The 25,410-nt window shown below is 40.5% G+C and overlaps 1 protein-coding gene and 2 long non-coding RNA genes across 3 annotated transcripts; 1 reads left to right on the plus strand and 2 right to left on the minus strand.

Annotated features, from left to right (window-relative positions):
- Nucleotides 1-1,214: 1,214 nt before the first annotated feature.
- On the minus strand, nt 1,215-5,013 carry LOC146666918 (uncharacterized). The gene is made up of 3 exons (XR_014912822.1): nt 4,876-5,013; nt 4,371-4,491; nt 1,215-4,066 (listed from the first exon to the last, which is right to left on the minus strand). It is a non-coding gene; the product is annotated as an uncharacterized LOC146666918 (long non-coding RNA).
- A 13-nt stretch (nt 5,014-5,026) lies between these two features.
- LOC146666919 (uncharacterized) lies at nt 5,027-15,115 on the minus strand. Its single transcript, XR_014912823.1, has 3 exons — nt 14,880-15,115; nt 5,141-5,403; nt 5,027-5,047 (listed from the first exon to the last, which is right to left on the minus strand). It is a non-coding gene; the product is annotated as an uncharacterized LOC146666919 (long non-coding RNA).
- On the plus strand, nt 9,028-13,691 carry LOC146666920 (uncharacterized). The gene is made up of 5 exons (XM_085411492.1): nt 9,028-9,066; nt 9,633-10,670; nt 10,764-10,919; nt 12,281-12,370; nt 12,986-13,691. Exons 1-5 carry the CDS (start codon nt 9,028-9,030, stop codon nt 13,304-13,306), a joined length of 1,644 nt encoding a protein of 547 aa, XP_085267618.1. The 3' UTR covers nt 13,307-13,691.
- Nucleotides 15,116-25,410: the final 10,295 nt, after the last annotated feature.

A 25,410-nucleotide genomic window follows, 5' to 3' on the forward strand; every position in this document is an offset into this window, starting at 1 on the left:
CCATTTCTCGTTGATGTAAACACACAAGCCGCCACCGCGAGTCTTACCGCACAGAGCTGCATTTCTGTCGGCGCGAAACGAGGCCAGCCCGTTTAGCTGAATAGCGGCGTCCGGTACTCTGTCGCTGAGCCATGTTTCCGTGAAAACAAAGACACAGAAGTCTCTAACCTCACGTTGTGTAGCCTGCTGGAGTCGGATGTAATCTAGTTTATTATCCAGGGAGCAGACGTTGGATAAGATGATGGACGGTAGAGCCGGCTGGCTAGGGTTTGTTTTTAGCCTAGCACAGACTCCCGCCCGCTTGCCGCGCTTCCGCTTCCTCGCGCACCGCTTCCGATGTCCCCACCTCCGGCCGCCGGCATCAGGCAACGCCGGCCGGGGCTTCGAGGCCTGGTTCGCGGAGCAAGCCGAGTTCACGCAGTGTTTCCCGCAGCCCATCCTGGATGTCGTCAACCGGGTTATTTAGGTTGAAAAGTGTCTGGCTGTTGTATGCACGGACACCGACACCAGTTGCGACGATATCCATACATAGTGCAAAATAAACACGCTACACACAAAAACGTAAACAATAAACAATGCAGCACCACTTTGGCTCCGGAGTGGCCGCTGCGTGCTACTGCCGCGCCGCCACATACATACTTTTTCATGGATTGTGCAGTTTTTAGTGATGTTTCTGAGTAAAAGCAGTCAGGCTGAAGTACTGACTGTAGATTCAGAGTTTAATTCAATTCAATTCAATTCAATTTTATTTATATAGCGCCAAATCACAACAAAAGTCGCCTCAAGGCGCTTCATAGATACAGAGAAAAACCCAACAATCATATGACCCCCTACACAGCAAAATCGCCAGTGTTAAATTGACACTGTGAGTGTTAAATTAACACTTTTCAAAGTGTTATATTTTTAACAACGAGCTAGTGTTATTTTAACACTGCACAGAGTTAAAATAACACTGAGTAACACTGACCAGTGTCAAAAATATTCTACACTGGTGTTAAGTGTTAAAAATTAACACCGAATAGTGTTGGTGGTACTTTACACTAGCCCTGGTGTTAAAAAATTCAACTCTGAATAGTGTTAATTTTCTAACACTAACACTAGTGTCAGTCAAATCATTAATACCACCAGATTACAATAAACTCCCATTAATCTCTGATATCTCTACTGCTACAATTAACCCCCAACATCCACCCATTACAAAGAAATACAAGACATTAACGTTCCAAAATACTTTGTATTCAGATACACCACAAGTAAACAAGTCATACAAAATTACAGTATGGGACAATGTACATTTTGTCATCAGTGCCATTTGAAAATTGCCTATCATAAGGTCTATAGTACACCAGATCATCTACAGAGATCAGTGCAAAGACATCTAATCCATCCTCAATAACAAATGCATTTAAGTGATCATTGAAATATACTGTTGAGACCTTACAAGTTAGAAGATAAGTATTGAAATCGCTAACAATTATACTGACAATCTTACTGAACAAAGGCATCTCATTTTCAACACCAGAACAAACATACATCCCAACTTGATATTCTGTACCATAACTTTTGACCCAGGAAGTTGTAGAAACAATAGAAGAAACATCAAACATTTTATTCAGTGCTTCACTGCCTTTTAAGCTGCTGGCCAAGACTTCATTAATGGGGCCGAACTGTAATCTTTTAAAATAAAAATTTTCAAAATGAAAGGCTAATTGATTCTGATGTTTTTTTACTAGTGTTTTTGTGATATTTTTAAAGTTCTTTACAGATCTTTTGAAGAACTTGTGCTTTGCTTCAAATCTCATGCACCACATATGTATGAGTGGCCCAATTTTTCTAATGCAGCGTGGGTAATGGATCATTAGGTGGTGCTTTGGAATCAAATTCCGTTCTGGAAAGAGAGATTTGAAAGCCTTGTGATGATCGGCAATCAGATGTTTCAAATAGCAAGTCATGCCATGAGTTATAATGGGTGAAAAAACAATGTTCACAATTTGAACTAACAAAAGTAGCAAGTTCCAATGTCCATCATTTCTGCAAACGATATCTCCAAAAATCAATGGGCTATTCCGCAAAAGACACCATGACTGCACAGCATTAAGCCCAAGATCTTTGCTGTTGTCATCCAGTTTTAGCCCACCTGGCCTGTTCCTTCTCTGTGCATATCCGTAGTTAAAGCTTATAATTCTCTGTGACAATGAATTCAAGGATATCAAAGAGGTCTTAATCAAGTACTGAAACACAAGCTTTAACTCATACTGCACCACTCCCTCTAGTAGATCATGCATTATGTCTACAGCATAGTTGTCTGAAATATGGAACAGCCGAAGTGAATTGAGTAAACAATTTCTTTTTACACCAAATGTTGAGGCCAAAGCAGGATTTTGTTGAATGGCACCACAGTGTTTGTAATGAAGTTCTTTGGAACGCAGTGTTAAGCCTACATGATCTTCACTAAAAACTGACTGCGACTCTGTCTTATCAGTTAAACAAAATCTACAACAATAGTTTGCACTAAATGATTCAACAAAACCAAAAATGCTATGTAAAGCCAAGTTGTCACCTGTAATCTGAAAAAGCGAACCTCTCACAGGTGTGGCTGAAAAGGGCACTTGCATTCCTTCAGTCTCTAAAATCTTTAGATCATCAACAAGTGGCTTTAGGATAGGATCAAACCCATATTTTTTTAAGTCTTCTGAATGAAAAAGGGCTACAAGATGAATGTTCATCACCACAGAATTTAACTCTGGTGGCAAATTTCTCAAAACAAAATAAATACAACCAAGTTTGTGCACCCCCTTTTTTGAGCCTAAAGGATTAGCAGTTTCAAAATCGTCATAGTAGAGCTGGATCTGGAGAGCATGTTCTTGTTGTGAGAATAAACTGTGATTTTTGAAGTAGGAGCCGTCATTTAAATCTCTGTACAATCCCTCCATGTTTAGTTTTTTTTTCTGGAAACTGCTACAAAGTTCACTGTTTCGAAACATAGATGAAAGGGATCCCATGATAGGAACGTACATGAATTTATCATTGACAGGAACTTGCCTGTATGTCCCTGTTGTTCTATCTTTGCGTACATCAAAACGCACACCAAGAACATGCTCTATGGGTTCAACTATTTTCCATTTTTGCTCAAAATATCTTATCCTTTTAGATTCTGTGTTAAGACATGAAAATGGATTTTCAAGCTGATCAAAGCAATCCTCAACTTTTTCTAAGGTTTCTCTTGATGTATCAGTTGACAAACAGTCGACAACAGATTGTTTTGCATGTGCATGGATGTCATTAACCAGTTCCTCCAATGAACCAACTAAACACTGTACAGTACTTTCAGGAACTCCTGATGATTGTACTTGAGCAATAACAGAGCTGCACATGTTCAGTATTTGCCTTTTTTCAACTGGAACCGGTGTAGTTATTGTCATGGGATGAGCCACATTTACAGGCTGTGAAACAGAGGTTCCATCGTTAGGTACAGGCTCAAAATTGTTGATGACCTCAGAGTGAACGCAGTCTCCATGTGCTCGGAATAAGTGCCGCTTGTAACCAGAGTACGTGTGAAAGATAAATGAACATCCAGGCTCTCCACAGGTCAAACGTAAAAACTTTCCTGGGTACAAACCATGCTGGAACTTCAAATGTCTAAATAACACTGAGCAACTTGTGTGGTGTATCTTGCAAATGTAACAGATGAACATTTCCAGTCAAAGTGCTGAATAGTGGATATCTTTAAACCGTACAGTGAAGACTTCCTCTTGTTTCATTGACCCGAGGACTGTCCTTCACGCTGCCAACATCAATGCCATACACTTGATGGTCTGGATGAATGTGTAGAAGTTGTCCAATGCCTTATCAAAGGACACGGCAAATTAAAAAATGTGCCTTGAAAAGTTTTGCCTTGTCAAAACCTGCATCTCCCATCTGTGTCACACAGGGAATGACCTTTTGATCTAGGACAATGTAGAAACTTTGGGTAGAAACTTTGGATGATGTTCTTTCTTTCTCCAACCCACAGGACGAATGGCTGAGTGGGGCCAGCCTTAAGAAAAGCCTCTGTGCTACCTCCCACCTGAGGGAGAGAAAGAAACCAAGTGATTCACATTAAACAAAATTGATAATCTGACGTTGAGGCATTGCTGTTTGAAATTATGACAATATTAAAATGTTTCACTCCGCGCGCACAATTATTTTTGTTTCAATGTGTACATTTAGTTTTAATAGAAACAATGACATGTCAGTCCTGCAACACCAAGCTTGTCTGGGATAGATACATCTGCTGCAGGTTGGATCACCTTGCCATCTTAAAATATCAGCCGTTGATAATTTGCATCTGTTCTCATCAAAAGAGAAATATACAATTCTAAAAAGCATACCTTGATGAATTTCATTAGGTGGTGAGCAGCATCTGATGTGCTAATCTTTGAAGACGTCCTTCCCTTAGATGTTGGAGTGAAGTGAAGCAGCAAAAGATGGCAGCCGCCTCGCAGTCCCAAACTACAGAATAGAAATTAAGATCATCACAATTACTGTCATTTAAAGGACCACAGCAGTCATTTTTCCACGTTATGTAATACCATGATGACATTTTAGACACCTGATAATTTTTCTAATAAGGCAGTTTTCCAGCGCCTTGGTATAAAAATTCATTTCTAGAGACTTAAAATCTTCTGGCCACCAAGTGAAGTAGATATCGAGTCATAACAATAGTAAGATTATGTAACTTTTTTTGTGTTCAAACTACATTAAATGTCATTTCAGGTTTAACATGTTTGTAAGCTTGTTTTCATACCATACAGAAATGAGTGATATATTGTGTTGTGGGAATTAAGCAAATGCTGTAAAGGCATGCAAAATCTACCATTTCCAACTTACACTTACCAGCCTCGTTAGAGTAACGCTGTGCAGAAATGAGCAGCTCATCCAATTCTGTACTCTGGGACAGATTTTTGCAATCTTTGATGATCCTTGGCTTGAAGAATGTTGGCCACTTTGCAAGGAACTTACCAGACACTTCCTGCCCAACAAACAGTATTGTGAAGTCTTGGTCAATCTTAAACACAAAGTGTAACAACAGAAACAACACATTAACAAGAAAACAAACAAAGGAACCACAAAGCAGTCATTAAATTATTTTATGCCTTACCAAGCCAGGTGTATCCAGAAATCTTGGGAAAAGGTCCAGGACAGTAGAAGCTATGGCAGGTTCTTGAACCACTTTTTGCCTATGTTGAAATGTCACCTTCATGTTGTCTTTGACATGTTTCATGTCAGTTGAGTGCCTCTTCCTTGCATTTATCACCTGACAACGGCCTCACATTTGAACACAAGTTGCGAAGAGTCTTGGGGCTGTCTTGAAAAGCTGACTTTGATTAGTTCATCTCTTCTCGGGAACCAGCATATCACCACCTGCCAAGAGTAAAATAAGGTCCAGCATATAACACCATTTCTTTGCAAAATATCTAGCATGTCTAGTCCCTTTAGACTGAGTTAAAATTAATTTTGTTAAGAAAAACATCCTTGATCCATTTTTTAAGTAGTACAAGCTGTGTAACATGACTGCAATACAGTATTCTCTCAACTATCACAGGGGTTAGTAGGAACCATATTTCTATTTTATTATTTTTTATATATTTTAAGCGATAAAAACCCTCCCCACAAATATTCCTGACAATGTAGCGTTTGGTTTGTTCGTTTTTAAATTTCAAATATTGTATAACAAGACAAAACTGCAAATATGAACGCATCCCCCCCTCTCCCTCTTAACTAACCGATGCCTTTAATTGAACTACCAAATTAACACAATGGTCCTCTCTTTCTGGTCAGACACTTTGCAGCACTTCTGCTGTAATTTTATTCATATTTAACAAAATAAAAATGCAGAAATAAGTGTACACATTAGTTTTTGACTCTCACTGAACTAACAAAGCCAATCCCTCCACATGTTTGTACACTGAAAAAAATGTTTTTTTGGCCCTGTAATTATTATTTCAATTAGCTATATAAATTTTACAAAAAATTACAAATTCAGTGCTATTACTTTAAAATAGCAGTTTTTCTTGTAGTGCATTACTTGAGGATTGTTTGTAATTATGTGTCCTCAGTTTTGTATGTAAATTGAATCATTCGATCCAAGTAATATTCACTAAACCAATTCATTGGCTTAATTAGTTGATATTTCCAAGTAAAATGTAATGGAGTGACATCAGTGAATATGGCCACCTTTTCTGCATTCGGAGCATGACGTCAAAGCCCCTCCCCACATTTGAGCGGTCTTTCTTCAGACATACCATGGTCCACATTTCGACGGTTGGCAGACTTGACGGAAACGGGAAGAAGTAGAACCATGAATGTAAGTTTTAAGCGGAACAAACTTTGTACGTTCCTGTTGGCTCACCTACTTAAGTCAGTTTCTCCGCACTGAAAGAAGCTGCGCTAGCAAATAGTGTATTTTCCTGCTAGACTTGCTGACTAACTTTCCTGGCAGGAGGTATGTCCAGAATTTCCCACAGCACTTTACAGCTTAGATGGCCACCTAAACAACACACGCCTGCTGCCTTAACTAACGTCTTTGTGAATAAAACGACCACGGTCCAGTTTAAAATAATTGCTGCACAGCTGCCATGAGGTGTATTTTGAAAAATAACAAAACAAAAAACGATATACGCACTCGATTTCACTCAAGTCTTCATATTGACCTGTTTTAAATTTGCCACCGAACTAACATATGTAAAAAAAATAATAATAATATCAGTGTGCATCCTTGAGTTAGTAGAAATTAGTTGAAAAGCATATAGATAACCTTTTTTTTTTTTTCTTTTTTTTTTTTTTTACAGAACATAGGACCTTCTGACTGCTAATTTGAACTCCACAAGGTAAGATCAAATTAGTAACGATTAGGTTTAACTTGTCACATAATTTGTCTGTTTAAGGTGCCACAACATGAGATGGATGTGTAAGATATGTAGCTTTGAGTCAGAGAAGAGGTTGGGATTGTTAAAACACTACAGACTAAAGCATGGAAATGGTGGTCGCAGCCAGTCAGTCCCTTGTCTTCACACTGATTGCCCTTGCTCGTTTAAAACATTTAATGCCCTTAAGACCCATTTGTCTCGACACCATGTGAAGATGGTCACACAAAGTGGACCTCTTTCATTTACTTGTCTACTTTGCTGCTCTGTTTTTTTTAATTCAGAGAAGCAGTATTTTGAGCATCTTAACAACCACTTAAGGAAGTTTGAAGTAGTTGCATGTGTCTTCAAAGACTGCAACTTCAGTACAAATATTTATTCCACCTTTGCTACACATAGACACAGAAAACACCAGTCACACACCCTTGAGGATTTTAAAACTGAAGTATTAAAAAGCAAACCTAATGAACCCATGTTTGCTCAGGATGAGACCTATGTGGAAGAGAGCTTAGAGCTTTGGGATGGGGAACCACAGGAGTTGTCTCAAGATATAAAAGAGAAATTTGGCCATCTATTTTTAAAGTTAGAAAGCATGTTCAATGTCCCAAACAAATGCATTGATGAAATAGTAGATGAGCTTCAGTTTATATCCACCTCTGCATCTGGTCCACTTTTAAGAGATGTGGTGGTGTCCACCTTGAAAAGCCATAACTGTGATCTGGATCCAGCCATTATCTCAGATTTAGTGAAAAATCTTTGTGAGACACACCCTATAAGTACTGCCTTGGGGACAGGTGGCCCTTTCACAACTTATTACAAGAGAAGAGAATTTATGAAGAAGCATTTTTCAGTTGTTGAACCAGAAGAACACATACTTGATAAAAAAAAGGGCAAAACCTTCCAGTATGTCCCAATATTGCCCTCCTTGGTGCAGGTCCTAAGTAAGTCTTTTCAAGAAAACACATTTGAAGGTGAAAAAAAAACTGAAAATGACTTTAAGTACCAGACATTTCGTGATGGATCTCACTATCAAAACAACAAGTTTTTCTCTGTAGAGGAGAACAGAGTGAGTCTCATCCTGTACATTGATGACTTTGAGGTATGTAATCCTCTTGGGACATCTCGAAAAAAGCACAAAGTCACAGCTGTCTATTGGGTGTTGGGAAACATTCCGGTGCAATTACGTTCCACATTGACATCAATCTACCTTGCAATTCTGTGTAAGGCTGAAGACACCAAGCAGTTTGGATTCCAGCGAGTTTTAGAGCCACTGTTAACAGATATCCAAAGCTTGGAGAAAGATGGTCTTTTTGTTCCAGCGTTAGGGAAAGCCATTAAAGGGACTGTGGTCAGTGTGGTGGCAGATAATTTGGGGGCGCACTCTGTGGCAGGATTTGTCGAAAGCTTTGCAGGGTCATACATCTGCCGGTTTTGTGTTGGGGAGCGATCCAAGTTTCAGTCCAATGAAGTGAGATCTGGGTCTTTTCATCAAAGAACCAAAGATCAACATACACTGCATGTACAGACAGCTGTGTCTAGTCCAGATCACCCTCATTGTTATGGTGTAAAAAAACAGTGTGCATTGTCAGAAAAACTTGAGCATTTTCATGTTACATCTGGTTACCCTCCAGATGTTTTACATGATCTGCTGGAGGGTATTGTTCCAGTGGAACTGGCTTTGGCATTTGATAACTTGATCAAGAAAAAATATTTTTCTCTCATGGAACTGAATGATGCCATTTCCAATTTCCCATACAAGTGGAGTGATAAAACAAATCGCCCTCATCTCATTCCTGCTAACTTTTCGACTCGAAAATCAGTAGGGGGCAACGCACATGAAAATTGGTGCTTATTACGTCTTTTGCCTCTGATTATAGGTTTAAAAGTACCCCAACAAGAGCCTGTATGGCAGATGCTGATGACACTGAAAGACATTGTGGACCTTGTCATGTCTCGAGCCCATACTGAAGAAAGCATTTGCTATCTTGACAGCATCATTTCAGAACACCGAAGCAGATTCCTTGATGTTTTCCCCCAACATAAGCTCATTCCCAAGCACCATTTCCTTGAGCACTATCCTCAGCTCATTCGGGAATTTGGCCCCCTAGCTGCCCTCTGGACAATGAGATTCGAGGCCAAACACAGCTTTTTCAAGAAGGTGGTAAGACACACTGGTTGTTTCAGGAATATTTTGCTGTCTCTTGCAAATAAGCACCAGCTCATGGTTGCATATCATCAATCACATTCTGTCAAACCATCACTTGCGGTCACAAAAACAACAGAGGTCTCTTTAGATGTGCTTAAGGATGATCTAAAAGACCTGGTGAAATGCAGATTCCCTGCTGTTACAGCTGTGCATGTTGCCAATAATGTGTGCAGTTTAGGCACCAACTATGCAGTGGGAATGTTGTTGTGTTGTGGTTCCACTGCAGGACTGCCTGACTTTTCTGAAGTGTTACAGATAATGGTGATTTGTAACAAACTGACTTTTTTCGTGAGACAACAAAATACATGGTACAATGAACACCTGAGGAGTTATGAGCTGGAGAACACAGGGAGTGTGCAGTTACTTGAGCAAAGAGAGCTTAAAGATTTTTATCCTTTGGCTTCATACACCCTTGCAGGAAGACGCCTGACAACTTTAAAGCACCACATTTGCCTATCTTTTTGAAATGTGAGGAGAGAAGCTTGTGAATAAATGTCTGTATTTCTCTTCTGTTGTTGCAGCTTCTTCCTGTTGATATGGCACCCTCAGCGAAACTGCGGATAATTTTTGGGGAGGATGATGTCCACAAACTACTTTTACCTGCAGGCATCCCAAGCACACTTCAGGACCTCAATGATGTTCTTCGAGAGACATTTGATATTACAGGACCATTCACTGTTATGTACCAGGACATGGATTTCGATGGTCAGTTCTTCACTTTGACCTCGATTGAGGAAGTACAAGATAAAGCTAACCTCAAAGTAGTAAAAACTGAACCAGTAATCTTAAGTCTCACTACTGTGGACATGTCAGAAGTCGAATCTCCAGTTCCACTATCTACAGAAGCAAGCTCCTCCTCATCTGTATGCGACACAATCCTGTTGTCCTCCCCAGATGAGAGTGGACCATCCTACAGGTCTAAGCCATGGCCATTTAAGTTTGAAATACCAGACTTCTCTTATGATATAGACCTTGCACTGGAAGCAGGAAAGCAAGCTTATGAAAATGATGGCACACTTTTGAACAACCCAAGCGTAACTAGTAGCATTCTTGAGAAGCTTGCAGAGACTATATTTGGCTTCACAGCATATCCAACTGGTGTCCAGATTTTAGCTGTTGCTGAAGCCTTGGTAGCAAAATACCCATGCCTCAAAGAGCCAGGTTCTTTTAATGGCCTATATGGTTGGCAACAGAGGATAAAGTATAAAATGGGCAACTACAGGGCAAAGTTAAGAGGTCGCCAATTAGCCATTCCAGAGCTCGAGGTGAACACACTGAAGAGACGATGCTCCAGTGAAGAGGGTTCACTTAAAGGCTTTAAAAGGGCCAAAAAAGCTGAAGTCAACTATCTGCCACCACTGCCATTCGGTGAGACTGAGGAAACCTTAGAGATGGATAGACTAGATTTGCTGAAGGAAATGAAGAAGAAGAACAATGAGAGGGCAATTAATGAGAAAATGGAGAAGTCTTTCGCTATGAGAAGAAAAGAGGTTGTCAAGGATTGCCCCGCAATCCAAGACCTCTTAGAGAGGTGGCCTTCTCTGTTCTGTGAAAATCAGGTAAATCCAGTTCTTGTTCATGCAGCAACTAAGTGTATGTGAGATCTCATGAGTCATCTTTGACATGATTTTGTGTTTTATCTCTCATTTCAGATCAAAGAGGAGTTTAAGCGAATAACCACAATTCATCTGGAGCGAACGTTTTTGTCCAGATTGGACAGGTACACCACCAAACTCCTGGAGATATTTCGAAGGAAGGGCGGGACTGCAGGGACCAAAATAAAACCAATGTTGGACTCACTCAATAAGGTAAAATTTTAAATTATTTTAATTACATAATCTAATGGAAAAGATGAGGTCATACACACTGAGAATGTATCACTCTTATTTAAAGGACAAGTTGACAAGTTTGTTATTTTAAACTTAAAGCTTTGTTTTCAGATTGTTTATGATGAAATCGAACGATTTTGATTGAAATTTGGACACATGCTGCTGGCCGGAGCTTTTTTGGTTTCTGTGGTAGCACACCCCCACCTCCACAATGGCTTCATACAAAGACGTGAAACTCACCGAGTGGTCAGGGGTGTTCACTGATATGTTCACACACAAATCGTTGCAAAAATGCTTTCCAACAGGTGTTTTACCATTTGTTGTAAAACTGGACCTATTTTTTCAAACGCCTTACACCTGTACATTCTTCCGCCGAGAGCTTGAATAATAGAATGGAATAGCGGCGGACTAATACCGTACATCACAGCACATCTAATACAAGTCAATGGAGTTGGACAAAAACTACAATAAAAACCAGTTGGAAAGTATCTTTTGCAGCGATTTTTGTGTGAACATATCAGTGAACACTTCTGACCACTCGGTGAGTTTCACGTCTTTGTAAACGACAGTTTTATGCATTTTAGGAAGGATTGTTCCAGTGCACCTATGAAGCCATTGTGGAGGTGGGGATGTGCTACCACAGAAACCAAAAAAGCTCGGGCCAGCAGCATGTGTCCAAATTTCAATCAAAATCGTTCGATTTCATCATAAACTGAAAACAGGGCTTTAAGTGTAAAATACTGAACTTGTCCTTTATTCTGATCAGTGTCTGTGTTGGCTGAAACTGTTCTCCTGATCCTGACACTGTGGCCACAATTAACAATTTATGCACATGATTGTCTCTACAAGTGTATACAAACCTGTCATCTCTCCCTTAATATGCGCTCAAAAGCAGAGAAATTTACAGAATTTTCAAAGTGACCCTCTGAGTGCAGCGAGATCCCTTCCTGCTGCCCATAGACTCCAATACAATTATTTCACAAAATATTACTCTTGTGTGTGGGAATTCCTGTCCTTGACTGGTTAATATTGTGATAGGAGGTACTGATATGTTGCAAAAAATTCATTTGCATGTCCAGTGATGAGGCAGAAAACTTTCCTCACTGGGCAGAGACAGTTTCTGGACCCACAGATTATGACATGCACTGGACTCTTGTCTTAACACACATCGTTGAGAAATTCATGTTAAGTTGTACACTTCACAACGTTAGAATGTAGCTGCAGGCTTACATTCTCCATGAGTAACTTTCTGTTTACATCTGTATGTGCTGTTATGTATGTATGTTACATATGTTATGTTGTGTATTTTCTGCAATAAATTTTCTTTTTGGGTTTAATAGCATCATGTCGATGGCAGAAGGGACATTATCATTCGTTGCTTAGTTGAGTATCTTGGAGAGAGTGGAGAGGAGCTGATCAAAGACCATCAGGTATCTGATGATCATAATGACTGTATTAAAATTGTCTAACCTTATAATCTGGTCTTCACTTGTGATGATATATTGAAGGTCAAAGATTCTCTACACTCGTGATGTTTTTTAAAAAAGACTCAAGATTAATATTTTCAATCAGGCTTTTAACTAATTTCTTAAATCTTTATGCTCTTACCCTTTATTTTTTAAATCATATTTAATCTTTATCTTATCTGCCTTAAACTTTAACTTGCCTTTTGTCTGGTTTTTTTCTGACTATTTAACGATCACTTATTAACTTTATTTTATGAGCAAAAGAGTATTTAATTTGATTATACCTTTATAACCTATTTTAATGATTTAATGGTTCTGGTCTACCAACACGCGTGCCGTCCCATGGACAGCTCCAGGCTGGATGGCCCCCAAAAGTGATTTTCTTTGTCTCAGGGTCAGCCTCTGTGAAGCACGTTCTGTAACTTTACGTATGAAAAGTGCCATATGAATATTGTTTGATTTGAGTATACTAAATTGAGTATACCTCTTTTTTATTTTTACATTTTTTTTCTCTTAACCTTTTCTTTTACTTGGAATCTATTCTAGTTATTTCTAATTGTGGTTTGTTTGTTTTCACAGGAGGACGTCAGCCAAGAAGCATTGAAAGAGGACTGCAGTAATCACATGATGAAGATCATCGTAATCCATCCCAATGTGGCACAGGAAAACCAAGATCCTGTGAACGTGTCGGTCATCATTGAGGGGACAGAAATTCTGGAGGACTGCGGAAGTGTGACAAACGCTTGCCTCCTGCTCATGGGTGTCATCTATGCTGTCAACTTAAGTTACCCACTGAAACTGAAATATACGTTTGAGGTATTTCAGAAGCTGTTTCTTGAGCTTGACATCCTTAAAATGTCACCAAAGGTCCAGTCTCTCCACAAGAAACTTTTAGTGTGAGTGTTCCAGTGTTATTTGTGCTTTTGTCCAGCACAATTAATTTGTTTGCATTTTGTCTGTTTTCTGACAGTAATTTCAAATGTTGCTCAGTTTTATACAAGTTCTTTCTGTCCTGAACGTTCTGAGAATGTCTGCAAAGGTAGTGATTGCAACTGTTAATGGACAGAGTTGATGTATGTGTTCTGAAAGTTGATTAGAAGAAAGGGGACAGTGCACACTGAGTTTTTGAATAGCATGTTGTTGTTTTTTTGTATATGTGTATATGCTCTGTTTTGAAATTTGCGATCAAGAAGTTCTATGGCCATGTTTTTTGTGGTTATAATGTTATGTAGATATTTTAAATATATCTATGCCATTTCAACTGTGAAATAAAAGTGTCTCTTAAGCTGCAAATATTTGTTTTAGAAAATATTGATTTATTATTTAATAGAATAATAAGAATATTTATTCAATTCGATTAATATTAACTAGTACATTCATAATAAATATTACTTAATAATTACATAGAATATAACAAAGAAAAGATGAGTAAGAAACACAAAGAAATATCAGCAATGTTCACTTGGGTTTTGTAATTGGATGCAATGGTATTCTGAGTAAAAGTTACAACCTGTAGATGAGTATTGCCAGTGCAATTTACTTGTGTATTTCACATAAAAAATAGATGGTTCTAGTAAGTAAATATTACTTAGAAATAGCCCGAGTAAAGATTACAAGCACTTTCTGTGTGGAAAAAGTTGCCTAGCTTTTTTTAAGTAAATGTCACTCCAATTTTTTTTCAGTGTACTCTCTTGTTACCTCGGCCAGGTCCGCGGCTCTGAACCGTGGTAATGACACCTCTGGCCAATACGCTGGGTTGTCGGGCTTGTAGCTTTACTGTCAGCGAACACAGTGTACAGTCGAATCTTAACAGCTTTCTTACAACCAGGCACTCATTTTGGCGGCAGTGGTTATTATTATATTTACATGCTCTCTTCTTCCATTTCTCATCGGTAACAGCTCTTACTTTCTCCCTCTCTCGCGCTCAAACACACAACGGGAGGGGCAGTTCCACACGTTCTCCCCGCAGCACGGACTACACTACCCATGAGGGCCGGTAACACTCTGCCCTCATTGCCTTTATATTAAATCATTTTTGGCTAATGACAAAAAAAAGTCACTTTAAGGGCCAAATTGCATTATACTTCTTCACCTCACCTGACGTGGGCCGCAAGTGGCCTTTGGGCCACGAGTGGCCTCTGGGCCGCGAGTTTGAGACCACTGACCCTAAGGCTTTGGCAGTTTAATTCGAAAATAAATAAAAGGCATTTAATAAAAACTGTGAAATATATTAACATGTAATATTCATTACAGTCTGCCAATAGCCAGATTATGCTAAATGAATATTAGGAAAGAAACTGGTACTTTGCAGAGTTCTAGCTAGCAGTAGCCCAGCTTAACAAAAACAGTTAAAATTCAAATATGACACTTAAAGATGATGTATTTTGATATAAATACTATTTCTTTTACTAGTTATCATGTTACTTGTTCTAACATCAATCTAAAACTTAATATTTAACCGAATAAAACTTACCGCATCAGCAAGAAAAAATGGCGACCGAAGATTCTGGATTGCGAAGCTCCACAGGAAATGAAGGTGTGGTCTAATTTAACACCCACAGTGTTAAAATGCAGTAACGACTAAAATCTACACTTACACTTTTCAGGAATCAACTCCCGATGTGTTATTTTAACTCGATTAAGTGTTGAACTAACTCGGAACTCTGTTGAAATCTACTAACACTGAAAAATCAACACTGGCATTTTTGCTGTGTATGAGCAAGCACTTTGGCGACAGTGGGAAGGAAAAACTCCCTTTTAACAGGAAGAAACCTCCGGCAGAACCAGGCTCAGGGAGGGGCGGGGCCATCTGCTGCGACCGGTTGGGGTGAGAGAAGGAAGACAGGATAAAGACATGCTGTGGAAGAGAGACAGAGGTTAATAACAGATATGATTCAATGCAGAGAGGTCTATTAATACATAGTGAGTGAGAAAGGTGACTGGAAAGGAAAAACTCAATGCATCATGGGAATCCCCGGCTGCCTACGTCTATTGCAGCATAACTAAGGGAGGATTCAGGGTCACCTGGTCCAGCCCTAACTATATGCTTTAGCAAAAAGGAAAGTTTGAAGCCTAATCTTGAAAGTAGAGATAGTGTCTGTCTCCTGAATCCAAACTGGAAGCTGGTTCCACAGAAGAGGGGCCTGAAAACTGAAGGCTCTGCCTCCCATTCTACTTTTAAATACTCTAGGAACAACAAGTAGGCCTGCAGAGCGAGAGCGAAGTGCTCTAATAGGGTGATATGGTACTACAAGGTCATTAAGATAAGATGGGGCCTGATTATTTAAGACCTTGTATGTGAGGAGCAGGATTTTGAATTCAATTCTGGATTTAACAGGAAGCCAATGAAGAGAAGCCAAAACAGGAGAAATCTGCTCTCTCTTTCTAGTCCCTGTCAGGACTCTTGCTGCAGCATTTTGGATCAGCTGAAGGCTTTTCAGGGAGTTTTTTGGACTTCCTGATAATAATGAATTACAGTCGTCCAGCCTGGAAGTAATAAATGCATGAACTAGTTTTTCAGCGTCACTCTGAGACAGGATATTTCTAACTTTAGAGATGTTGCGCAAATGGAAGAAAGCAGTCTTACATATTTGTTTAATATGTGCATTGAAGGACATGTCCTGGTCAAAAATGACTCCAAGGTTCCTCACAGCGTTACTGGAGGCCAAGGTAATGCCATCCAGAGTAAGAATCTGGTTAGATACCATATTTCTAGGCTTTTCAGGGCCGAGTACAATAACCTCAGTTTTATCTGAATTAAGAAGCAGAAAGTTAGCGGCCATCCAGGTCTTTATGTCTTTAAGACATTCCTGCAGTTTAACTCATTGGTGTGTGTTATCTGGCTTCATGGACAGATAGAGCTGGGTGTCATCTGCATAGCAGTGTAAATGTATGCTATATCTTCTAATGATGCTGCCTAAGGGAAGCATGTATAATGTAAACAGAATTGGTCCTAGCACTGAACCCTGTGGAACTCCATAATTAACCTCAGTGTGTGAAGAGGACTCTCCATTTACATGCACAAACTGGAGTCTATTTGATAGATATGATACAAACCACTGCAGTGCAGTACCTGTAATACCTACAGCATGTTCTAATCGCTCTAATAGGATATTATGGTCGACAGTATCGAACGCTGCACTGAGGTCTAGCAGGACAAGCACAGAGATGAGTCCACTGTCAGAGGCCATAAGAAGATCATTTGTAACCTTCACTAAAGCTGTTTCTGTGCTGTGATGAGCTCTGAAACCTGACTGAAACTCTTCAAATAAACCTCTGCAGATGATCTGTTAGCTGTTTGACAACTACTCTTTCAAGGATGTTTGATATAAAGGAAGGTTGGAGATTGGCCTATAATTAGCTAAGACTGCTGGGTCTAGAGATGGCTTTTTGAGTAAAGGTTTAACTACAGCCAGCTTGAAGGCCTGTGGTACATAGCCGATTATTAGAGATAGGTTGATCATATTTAAGATCGAAGAATTAATTAATGGCAGGACTTCTTTGAGCAGTTTTGTAGGAATGGGGTCTAAAAGACACGTTGATGGTTTGGAGGAAGTAATTATTGAAGTTAACTCAGAAAGATCAATTGGAGAAAAAGAGTCTAACTTAACATCAATGGTACTAAGAGTAGCTGTAGATAATATTACATCTGTGGGATGATTACTGGTAATTTTTTCTCTAATGATAAAAATTTTATTTGTGAAGAAGTTCATGAAGTCATTACTAGTTAACGTTAAAGGGATTGTTGGCTCAACAGAGCTCTGACTGTTTGTCAGCCTGGCTACAGTGCTGAAGAGAAACCTGGGGTTGTTCTTATTTTCTTCAATCAGTGATGAATAGTAAGATGTTCTGGCTTTGCGGAGGGCTTTCTTATAAAGCAGCAAACTATTTCTCCAGGCTAAATGATGATCCTCTAAATTTGTGACACGCCATTTCCTCTCCAGATTACGAGTCATCTGCTTTAGGCTACGTGTTTGAGAATTATACCACGGAGTCAGGTACTTCTGATTAGAGACCTTAGTTTTCACAGGAGCTACAGTATCCAGAGTCGTACGTAGTGAGGAGGTGAAATTATTAACAAGATGATCGACCTCTGTTGGAGCAGCGTTCAGATAGCTGCTCTGCTCTGTGTTGGTACAGGGCATTGAAGATGATAACAGTGGGTGGATTATATTCTTAAACTTAGTTACAGCACTTTCAGAAAGACATCTACTGTGATAAAGTCTACTCTCCACCGCTGTGTAATCAATTATTGTAAAAGTAAATGTTATCAGGAAATGATCAGACAGGAGAGGGTTTTCAGGAAACACTGTTAAATGTTCAGTTTCTATGCCATATGTTAAAACAAGATCTAGAGTGTGATTAAAGTGGTGGGTGGGTTCTTTTACATCAGGAGGCATTCACCAGAGAAACGCCTTTGCACTGATCTGTTGTCCATTGTGAGATTATTATATTACCTTATGCCACGTTAGACCCCTAATTAAAGATTGTGAAATCATTATGTAGTTTAGTTTGCATTATTCTCCTGAAGAGGTGATAACTATTACACTTATTAAACTGATTTGTATTACATTAGACTGCTGATTTATTGTGAATGAATGATGTTGTTTGATGATGCATGATACTGCTGAGGTATAAGAAACACTGTTTTCAGAGAGTCAGGACCTTATTTGTCTGATTAGAAAGGAACAGAACAGACTGCACAGGAAGCCGAGGCCATAACTCAGGCTCACTGAGAGAGAGAAAGCATGTGGATGTTATGGGTGGCTGAAGCTATAAGAATGTGAGGAACACTCAGAAACTTCGAGATCAGGCGGACACCCTCCTGCGCTCATCTCCTCTCCGGATGGTTTATGCTCAAAAGTGTTGTATGGAATAAAATGATTGTTGATTGAGCATTTATACACTGAGTACTGTCCTTCCTTCAGCCCAAGATCATAAGAACTGGAGAATTTGACACCATCTCTCGTACTTTCTTTATTTCCTGTTTTCCCTCAGAGGAGACAATCGTGGAACTGGCTGGACGGACGTGCTGAAGACCTCCTAACCACAGCTAACCGCGCTCCTGACTCTTGGACCTCAACCATCCGACTCGCAGGTTTTAATAATCGGTTGTCCATTGCAGGCAGAATTTAGGTTCCATTAGTTTTGATTTGTATGTGTTTGGTTAAAGACAACTGAGAAATTCAGTTAAGTTCAAATTTACTCATGCACGGTGTTACAGGAAAAATGATTCTATGTTTCTTTACCTTCTTTTAAATGTACAAAGATGCCTTTTGTCTGCCCTCTGCCTATGGTTAGATTAGTTTAGAATTATCTTTTTAGACTTTCCCAGCAAACACATCTTGTTTCTGGGACATATTGTTTTAGATTGTTTTATCTTCCCTAGCTCTCTGCTGACGAGACTAGCACCATATATGGAGTTGTTTTATTTTATCTGTTTATTATTTGTTATCCTGTTCTCACTGTCTCTGTGCTCTGTGCCTATAAAAATTACCAAGCCACTGTGCATGGTGTGAGTTGTTCTTAGCAGCTCACCCGTGTACACGTTTGATAAAGAAAGTAACTTTGTCTCATTGTGTCTTTATTTCTCCTGGGTTTTTTACAGAGTTTTCCCCCAACATTTCTTGGTCCTTCGGAGCCGGAGCGCCTCCATCGTGTCCCATCTCCGTGACCAGTCCACGTTGTTCGTCTGTCGACAGCCCACACACTAGGTGTGTGGTCAAAGACCAAGGGCGTTAAATTCGAGTCTTGGCCAACGTTCTAGAAAGCGACCCACGGTGGTGGGGCCCGATCGAGGTGGACCAGACCCGGCGACACTGACCAGGTAGATACAGACACACTGACACAATCTTGCGTAAAAGCGTATTTTAAATTCAGGGAATTTAAAATAGCGAAAGTAGCTCGTCGCGACTGGAAGCTCCCCACCTCTGTGGGTTTAAAGTAGCTCGTCGGCTGGTAGCTTGGAGCTCGTCGACTGGAAGCTCCCCATTTCTGTGGGTTAGGTTTGGAGCTCTGGGTAGCTCCCCCAGCTGGGTCTAGACAGGGTCAAGGGAATAAGTAGCTCGTCTACAGAAAGACTGGCAGCTCCCCTTATGATAAGGGTTCCGATCGCGCGAATAAGTGTGAATGTGAATGTATGTGTGTGTGTGTATTGTTTTAATTAACGGAGCAAGCTGAATTTTCACGGTCCAATAAGAGACTGAGCTGCTCCTACTGTGTTTTTCTTTTACTGCTATTCACTGACGTGCTGGTGAGTTGAGAGAACGGTCGAGTTCCGTCTCGTAAAGTTCACACCGCTTTTGGAAATAGTCCGAAAGTAGAAGGGCGTGTGAGCAACCACTCTCGTCTCTAATACCAGCGAAGGTGATAGCAGCTGTATCGTGTATACATTACTTAAACAAAAATAAGTAAATACATAAATAAGATGGGTAATCAAGCAAGTGAAATTAAAACTCACTCCTGCTGACGAGCAGTGGTGAGAAAAGAAAAGTCCAGACGCCGGACAAAAACAGTGTCTGTAAACTGAGAGATTTAAGAAAACAAAATATAAACAGTCAGAAGAACAGAATCCAACTGCCAGTTTAGTAAAACCAGAAGACGAGACACTGCAGTCCCCACAATCCTTTTAGTAAACCAACACTCATTCCTGCAGCCGCATCTGCAGCACCACCCATATCAGGAAGAACATAATAATCCCTTATTAAGTGAAAACTAGAGATCAAAGTAGTTTGAAGTAGTTTAAAAGGGTTGAAAACAGACCCCACTGAGTAGATATAAATATAAAAAGTACGAAATAAAGATGAAGGGAAAATTACAGTAGAAATTATGTTTAGAGTATTTGAAATTAATAATAGCAAGGATAACAACCTGTAAAGTGATATTATCAATGAAACACAGTTGGCATGATGACCATGCCCAGCATGTATAAAATGAATATAAAGCAAATAATTCACACGAAAATATTTTAATAAGATAAATAAGGTATATTAAGACTGTGTCACTGTTCAGCCAAGGACAGTGTGTGAAAAGGTAACTGTCTCCACCTTGGGAAAAGGATGATTCTGCAGGTCATCTGAAGCCCTTGATGGATACAAAATAAAATATAAATAATATATTATAATAGAACTGCCTGGTCCGCCATGCAACAGAGAGAACAAATGTGACCGCAGATTGGATGAATTCAAAATTATCTGTTTGCTGAATAAGATGATCCTAACTATCAAATTGGCTCAGTAGTAGTATAGTGGTACACACTGATAAAATATTATAATATGCTATTGCTGTTATATAAGACAAAGAGGATAATATTAACAATGACATAATATTAATATGAAGAGGCACCTTAATCGGTTATGATGTGAGGTGGATAATTGTTAAGCAGTAGTCTGCATCAAGCTTAAGGTTTGCTGAAACTCAGTGTAATGACATGTGAGATGAAGACAATACAGAGAATAACTAAACTAATGAAGTGCATAGAGGCACTTGACCAGCTTGAAACTTATCATTCTAGAATGACACATTGCTGAGATATAGAGCACACCTACAATAACAACCAATAAGCAAAACCCTGTAGACAACAGCTAAAACTACAGGATTGAGAAGCTGAATTAAATATGTAGACACTGCTAAGCTGATGAGCATGTTCCACATTTTCTTTTCTTTTTATTTATTTGTTTCTTTTAGAGCAGAAGCTGCTGTAACACACCCAAAGAAAGACTCTAGGTCTGACCAACCGTCTCAGTCGTGGGCAAAAAGATGTCAGTCAATAAAATTCTAAAAGATAATTTATTGACGAAAAATATATCAAGAGATAAAAGATAAAACAGTCCAGTGTCCCACTTATGAATTGTATAAAAACACACAGTCCCAAGGCCAGAGCCAGCTATGCCACACGGCCAAGTTGCACCCCACATGTTGCCTCTAACAGGGTTAGAAGTTGTCCTTGGAGACCCACCACCCTGCAAGCATATAGTCAGTGGTCACTCAAGCCTCTGCAACTCTGCTGCCTTTAGGCTGTGGCATATAATAGGCCCTGGCCTGCACAGAGAGACAAAACAACACAGCAGTGTTTGTAGTGTGGGCTATATGTAGACCAGTGTATCAGTGCAATCAAGTACACCTGCCTCTAATTAGTCCAACCCCATTCCAGCCATTGGCTCACCAAAAATGTGACAACCACAAAACCACTCCCAACCCAGTGCAACTTTTTTTTAGAATTATCTTTTTAGACTTTCCCAGCAAACACATCTTGTTTCTGGGACATATTGTTTTAGATTGTTTTATCTTCCCTAGCTCTCTGCTGACGAGACTAGCACCATATATGGAGTTGTTTTATTTTATCTGTTTATTATTTGTTATCCTGTTCTCACTGTCTCTGTGCTCTGTGCCTATAAAAATTACCAAGCCACTGTGCATGGTGTGAGTTGTTCTTAGCAGCTCACCCGTGTACACGTTTGATAAAGAAAGTAACTTTGTCTCATTGTGTCTTTATTTCTCCTGGGTTTTTTACAGAGTTTTCCCCCAACACACGGTTAATACAGAAATGTGAAAACGCAGGATATTGATTGCTGTGGATCGAAGTTATCAATAGTAAAAGACACAAAATATCAGTTATCCTCTGTTTGTGCACAGCAGGTGAGGCACAGGTGCTTCACTTTGTTGGCTTTGTTGTACAGATCAGTAATAAACGCTCACTGTTATGGATCAATAAGGATTTCTCCCAACAGTTCCATTTCTCACTCTCTGCGGATCAGGACAAAAAGCTCATATCTTGTGCTGCAGATAAATGTTTGATTAAAATTTAACCAGTATAACGTTTGATACCTCAGCCGAGCAGCTTTTCCTTCCCACTGTCCCAAAGTGCTTGCTCATAGTGGGTCATATGATTGGTGGGTTTTTATCCGTATGTATTATTGTAGGGTCGACCTGACAATATAAAGAACCTTGAGGCGACTCGTTTGGCGCTGTATGAAAAACACTGAATTGAATGTTGTTTGGCTTCATGTATAGTAATAACAGTTTACAAGAAACACATTGCAGCCCTAAATTACCCAGAAAGATCCATAAAATCTGTGAGCACATCTGTTTCTTCGACTGTACGCTGTCAGGTTGCTTGGATTTACTACGGCATCATTTCTTGGTTAAGGTTCAGAGGCCGTCGATACCACCAAGACGAAGGAGCACAGAATAGAAATTGATTCCTTTCTTGGCCAGAGCTGCGTAGAAGAAAATTATGCTGCTGATAAGACTTTAGCCCAGAACTAAAGCAGGAGAGGGAGAGATCCTCCTGGAGGTAAGACAGCGGTGGAGGCAGACAGGTATGAACAGAGTCCTTCCTTTCTGCTTCCTCAGGAACGAACCAGCAAGTGGAGAATCCCTCAGAAAGCACATCTTCAGCCATCTGAAAGGTCCACGCCGCCGATGGGACAACAGTCTGCACTGAAGAGTGGGCTCGAGCAGGTCCGTGAGTACAGGGAGATAATGAGGTGATAGCGCTCAGGTGTGTGAGCAGGTGAGTCCAAGGTGTCAACTTCTCCAGCAGGTCAGCCCCGGGTGAACCGTACTCTCTTTTCTTTTCACCTGGTAGTTACACTGACTCACAGTGGGCGACGTCACTGATGTTTGATGGTGTGGAAATGGTGGCTCAGACAAGAAAGGGGCGGAGCTTGACGCAGCAGAGCTAAAGATAGGTAATTCCACTAAAGTTTTCACTATCATGTAGTGCTGTGTAGCGGTTAGGAGACCCAAATGTGGAACCGAGGAATTGGAACAAAATGTCTTTATTGTTGGCTGTTCGATGCCTGACACAAGGCGCAGGAATACAAAACAACATTAACGGAGATCAAAACCCAGAAAATGAAAACTAAAAAGGCCAAAAACTGGAAAAACTAAACAGAGAGAACATCCGGACAACAAGAACAAAGCACTAAACAAAATTCAACTAACTCGACACACAGATGGGACTAGACCAGGCATGGGAACATAACACTGAGCTGGATGGACAGGACTAGAAGTGATTAGATCGGAGGGATGACTCGAAGATAGAAAGGTGAGGCTGCGATCGTTTGGACGTGTGCAGAGGAGAGAGGACGAGAACAGGACATGCAGAGGGCTGGAATGATGGAGGTGGACGAGGAGCTGAAAGCAGATGTTCACAACCAAGGTTACTAAAAGTGAGGTCACTGTGTGTACAAGTGATCCCTGTGAGCCAAAGCTCAGGCTGCTCTAAGCACTCAGTTTTTTTGCTCTTGGATCCCAGTGATGTCACAGAGAGGGGACATCCCTAAGATCATCATCTCGGGCACAGACACCCAGAGGAAAGTGACCAAAAGGAGGAGGAGCTAAAAGGGCTCGTTTCAGACACAGCGCAGACTGAGAAGCTGCAACAAAGGTGCAGTATAAGAAGGATTATTTCAAACTGTGCAAAGCCACTCTATTAAATACATGGAGCTGGAAACTTCCCTTTAACTGGCTGACCTAGTTCAGAGACGACACGGCGTCTCCTGCACGGATACAAAAAGCTGAAAAAAGGTTAACTTGGATTAAAGCTTTTTGTCATGCAGCGCACAAAATATTTATTTACAAGAGGCACCGCTTGGAGTCAGCCTGGGAGCTGAAGTGCTCTCACTGAGTTAAAGAATAAAACAGCTTGAAGTGAACCAGCTGCACACAAACAAAAGTGGTGATTGTCCAGAGCATCATCATTCAGTGCAGTCAGACAAACCTCAGAGGATCTACAAACAGCGCTGCTGGTGATTCAGGCCAGGCTTTAATCATCCTGCACTGAAAACAGGTGCGAGCTCATCACACATACCGACTGAGGTGTCCAAGATTCAGCGCAGATGTGATCAACGACAGCAGCACAAAGAGTCCAGGGATTATATTTTATTCATGATATGATGATGAGAGAAACCCGTCTTTGTGCGAATGTTAGGGGAAAGCAGCAGTGCGACTCAAAGCCAGTTAAATAAGCACAGCTGTTACCGAGGCCTTGACACTCACGAGCTGAAACCCACAGGGTTGTTCCTCAGACCTCTGTCATGAATCTGCTTCACGGCGTCTCCCAGAAAGACAGCCGGGCTCTTTATCTCGTGTCACTCGAGTCCTCCGGCTGCTTTAGCTCTAATTCAAGCACTCATCTCATTTCTGCAAAAGATGGGCTGACACAGAGGACTGAAAGTCTTCATTTAGCATCCTGACATAGAAACTACAGCAGCTGGGGTCGCCGATTAAAAACCATTCAGCCCAGTCTGGAATCTGGTCAGGACTGGTGCTGCGCTTCAGTGAAAACTTGCAGCTGTCTTGGCTGTTGCGTTGCAATATCGCCTATCAAAAGTGAAAGTGAGCACCTTCTGAAAACTTTTTCATGTTTGGAAACAACTACAGTGATCTTCAGAGTAGAGCCCTGAAGGCCGATGGCTGAGGCTAACCGGGCCAACAGGGTTGGCTACCAATCAGAAAGGTTGGTGGTTTGATCCCCAGGCTGCGTATGAACCCTGATGTTTCTCCTGTGCATACACTGGAGTGTAACTGTGTGTAAATGTGAGGTCAAAAGGTGTAATGTAGCAGGTGAAGTAGTCAGAAAGAGCGTTTAGTGCTCGAATAGAGCAGAAAAGTGGCGTACAACAACATGTTCTCACTCCCAAACCGACAATACTGACTGATAGGTTTGTAGCTTGAACCTATCCGCTGGTACGTTGAAGACAATATAATTACACTGCAAAGCAAGACACAAGTAGGCAAAGACTTCATGTTTCTCGTGCACGGGAGAGAACCGGACAGGCGCCGCTCCTTCGCCTGACCCCAGTTGCTCTCTCCGTCCTCCCGTACCACTGTTCTTTTATTGAGGTTGCATAGGTTCATTAACATATAACGTCTACATACACACAAAGAGTACCTTGCCTGTGTGTGTGTGTGTGTGTGGGGTCAAGATGTGACCCTGTGAAGACTCCCCAAAGCTGGTGCCAGGAGTCTAGCAGATCTATCTAAACAAAAGGCTCTTA

The sequence above is a fragment of the Rhamphochromis longiceps genome, linkage group LG7 (genome assembly GCF_057381845.1).
Source record: "Rhamphochromis longiceps isolate RC_006_pf linkage group LG7, R_longiceps_female_GT1.1, whole genome shotgun sequence".
NCBI lineage: Eukaryota > Metazoa > Chordata > Actinopteri > Cichliformes > Cichlidae > Rhamphochromis > Rhamphochromis longiceps.

Coding starts and splice junctions, on each gene's coding strand:
- LOC146666920 (XM_085411492.1), top strand. CDS start 9,028: ATGAGATTCGAGGCCAAACACAGCTTTTTCAAGAAGGTG. Junction 10,671..10,763: donor CTCTGTTCTGTGAAAATCAG/GTAAATCCAGTT, acceptor CTCTCATTTCAG/ATCAAAGAGGAGTTTAAGCG. Junction 10,920..12,280: donor TGTTGGACTCACTCAATAAG/GTAAAATTTTAA, acceptor TGGGTTTAATAG/CATCATGTCGATGGCAGAAG.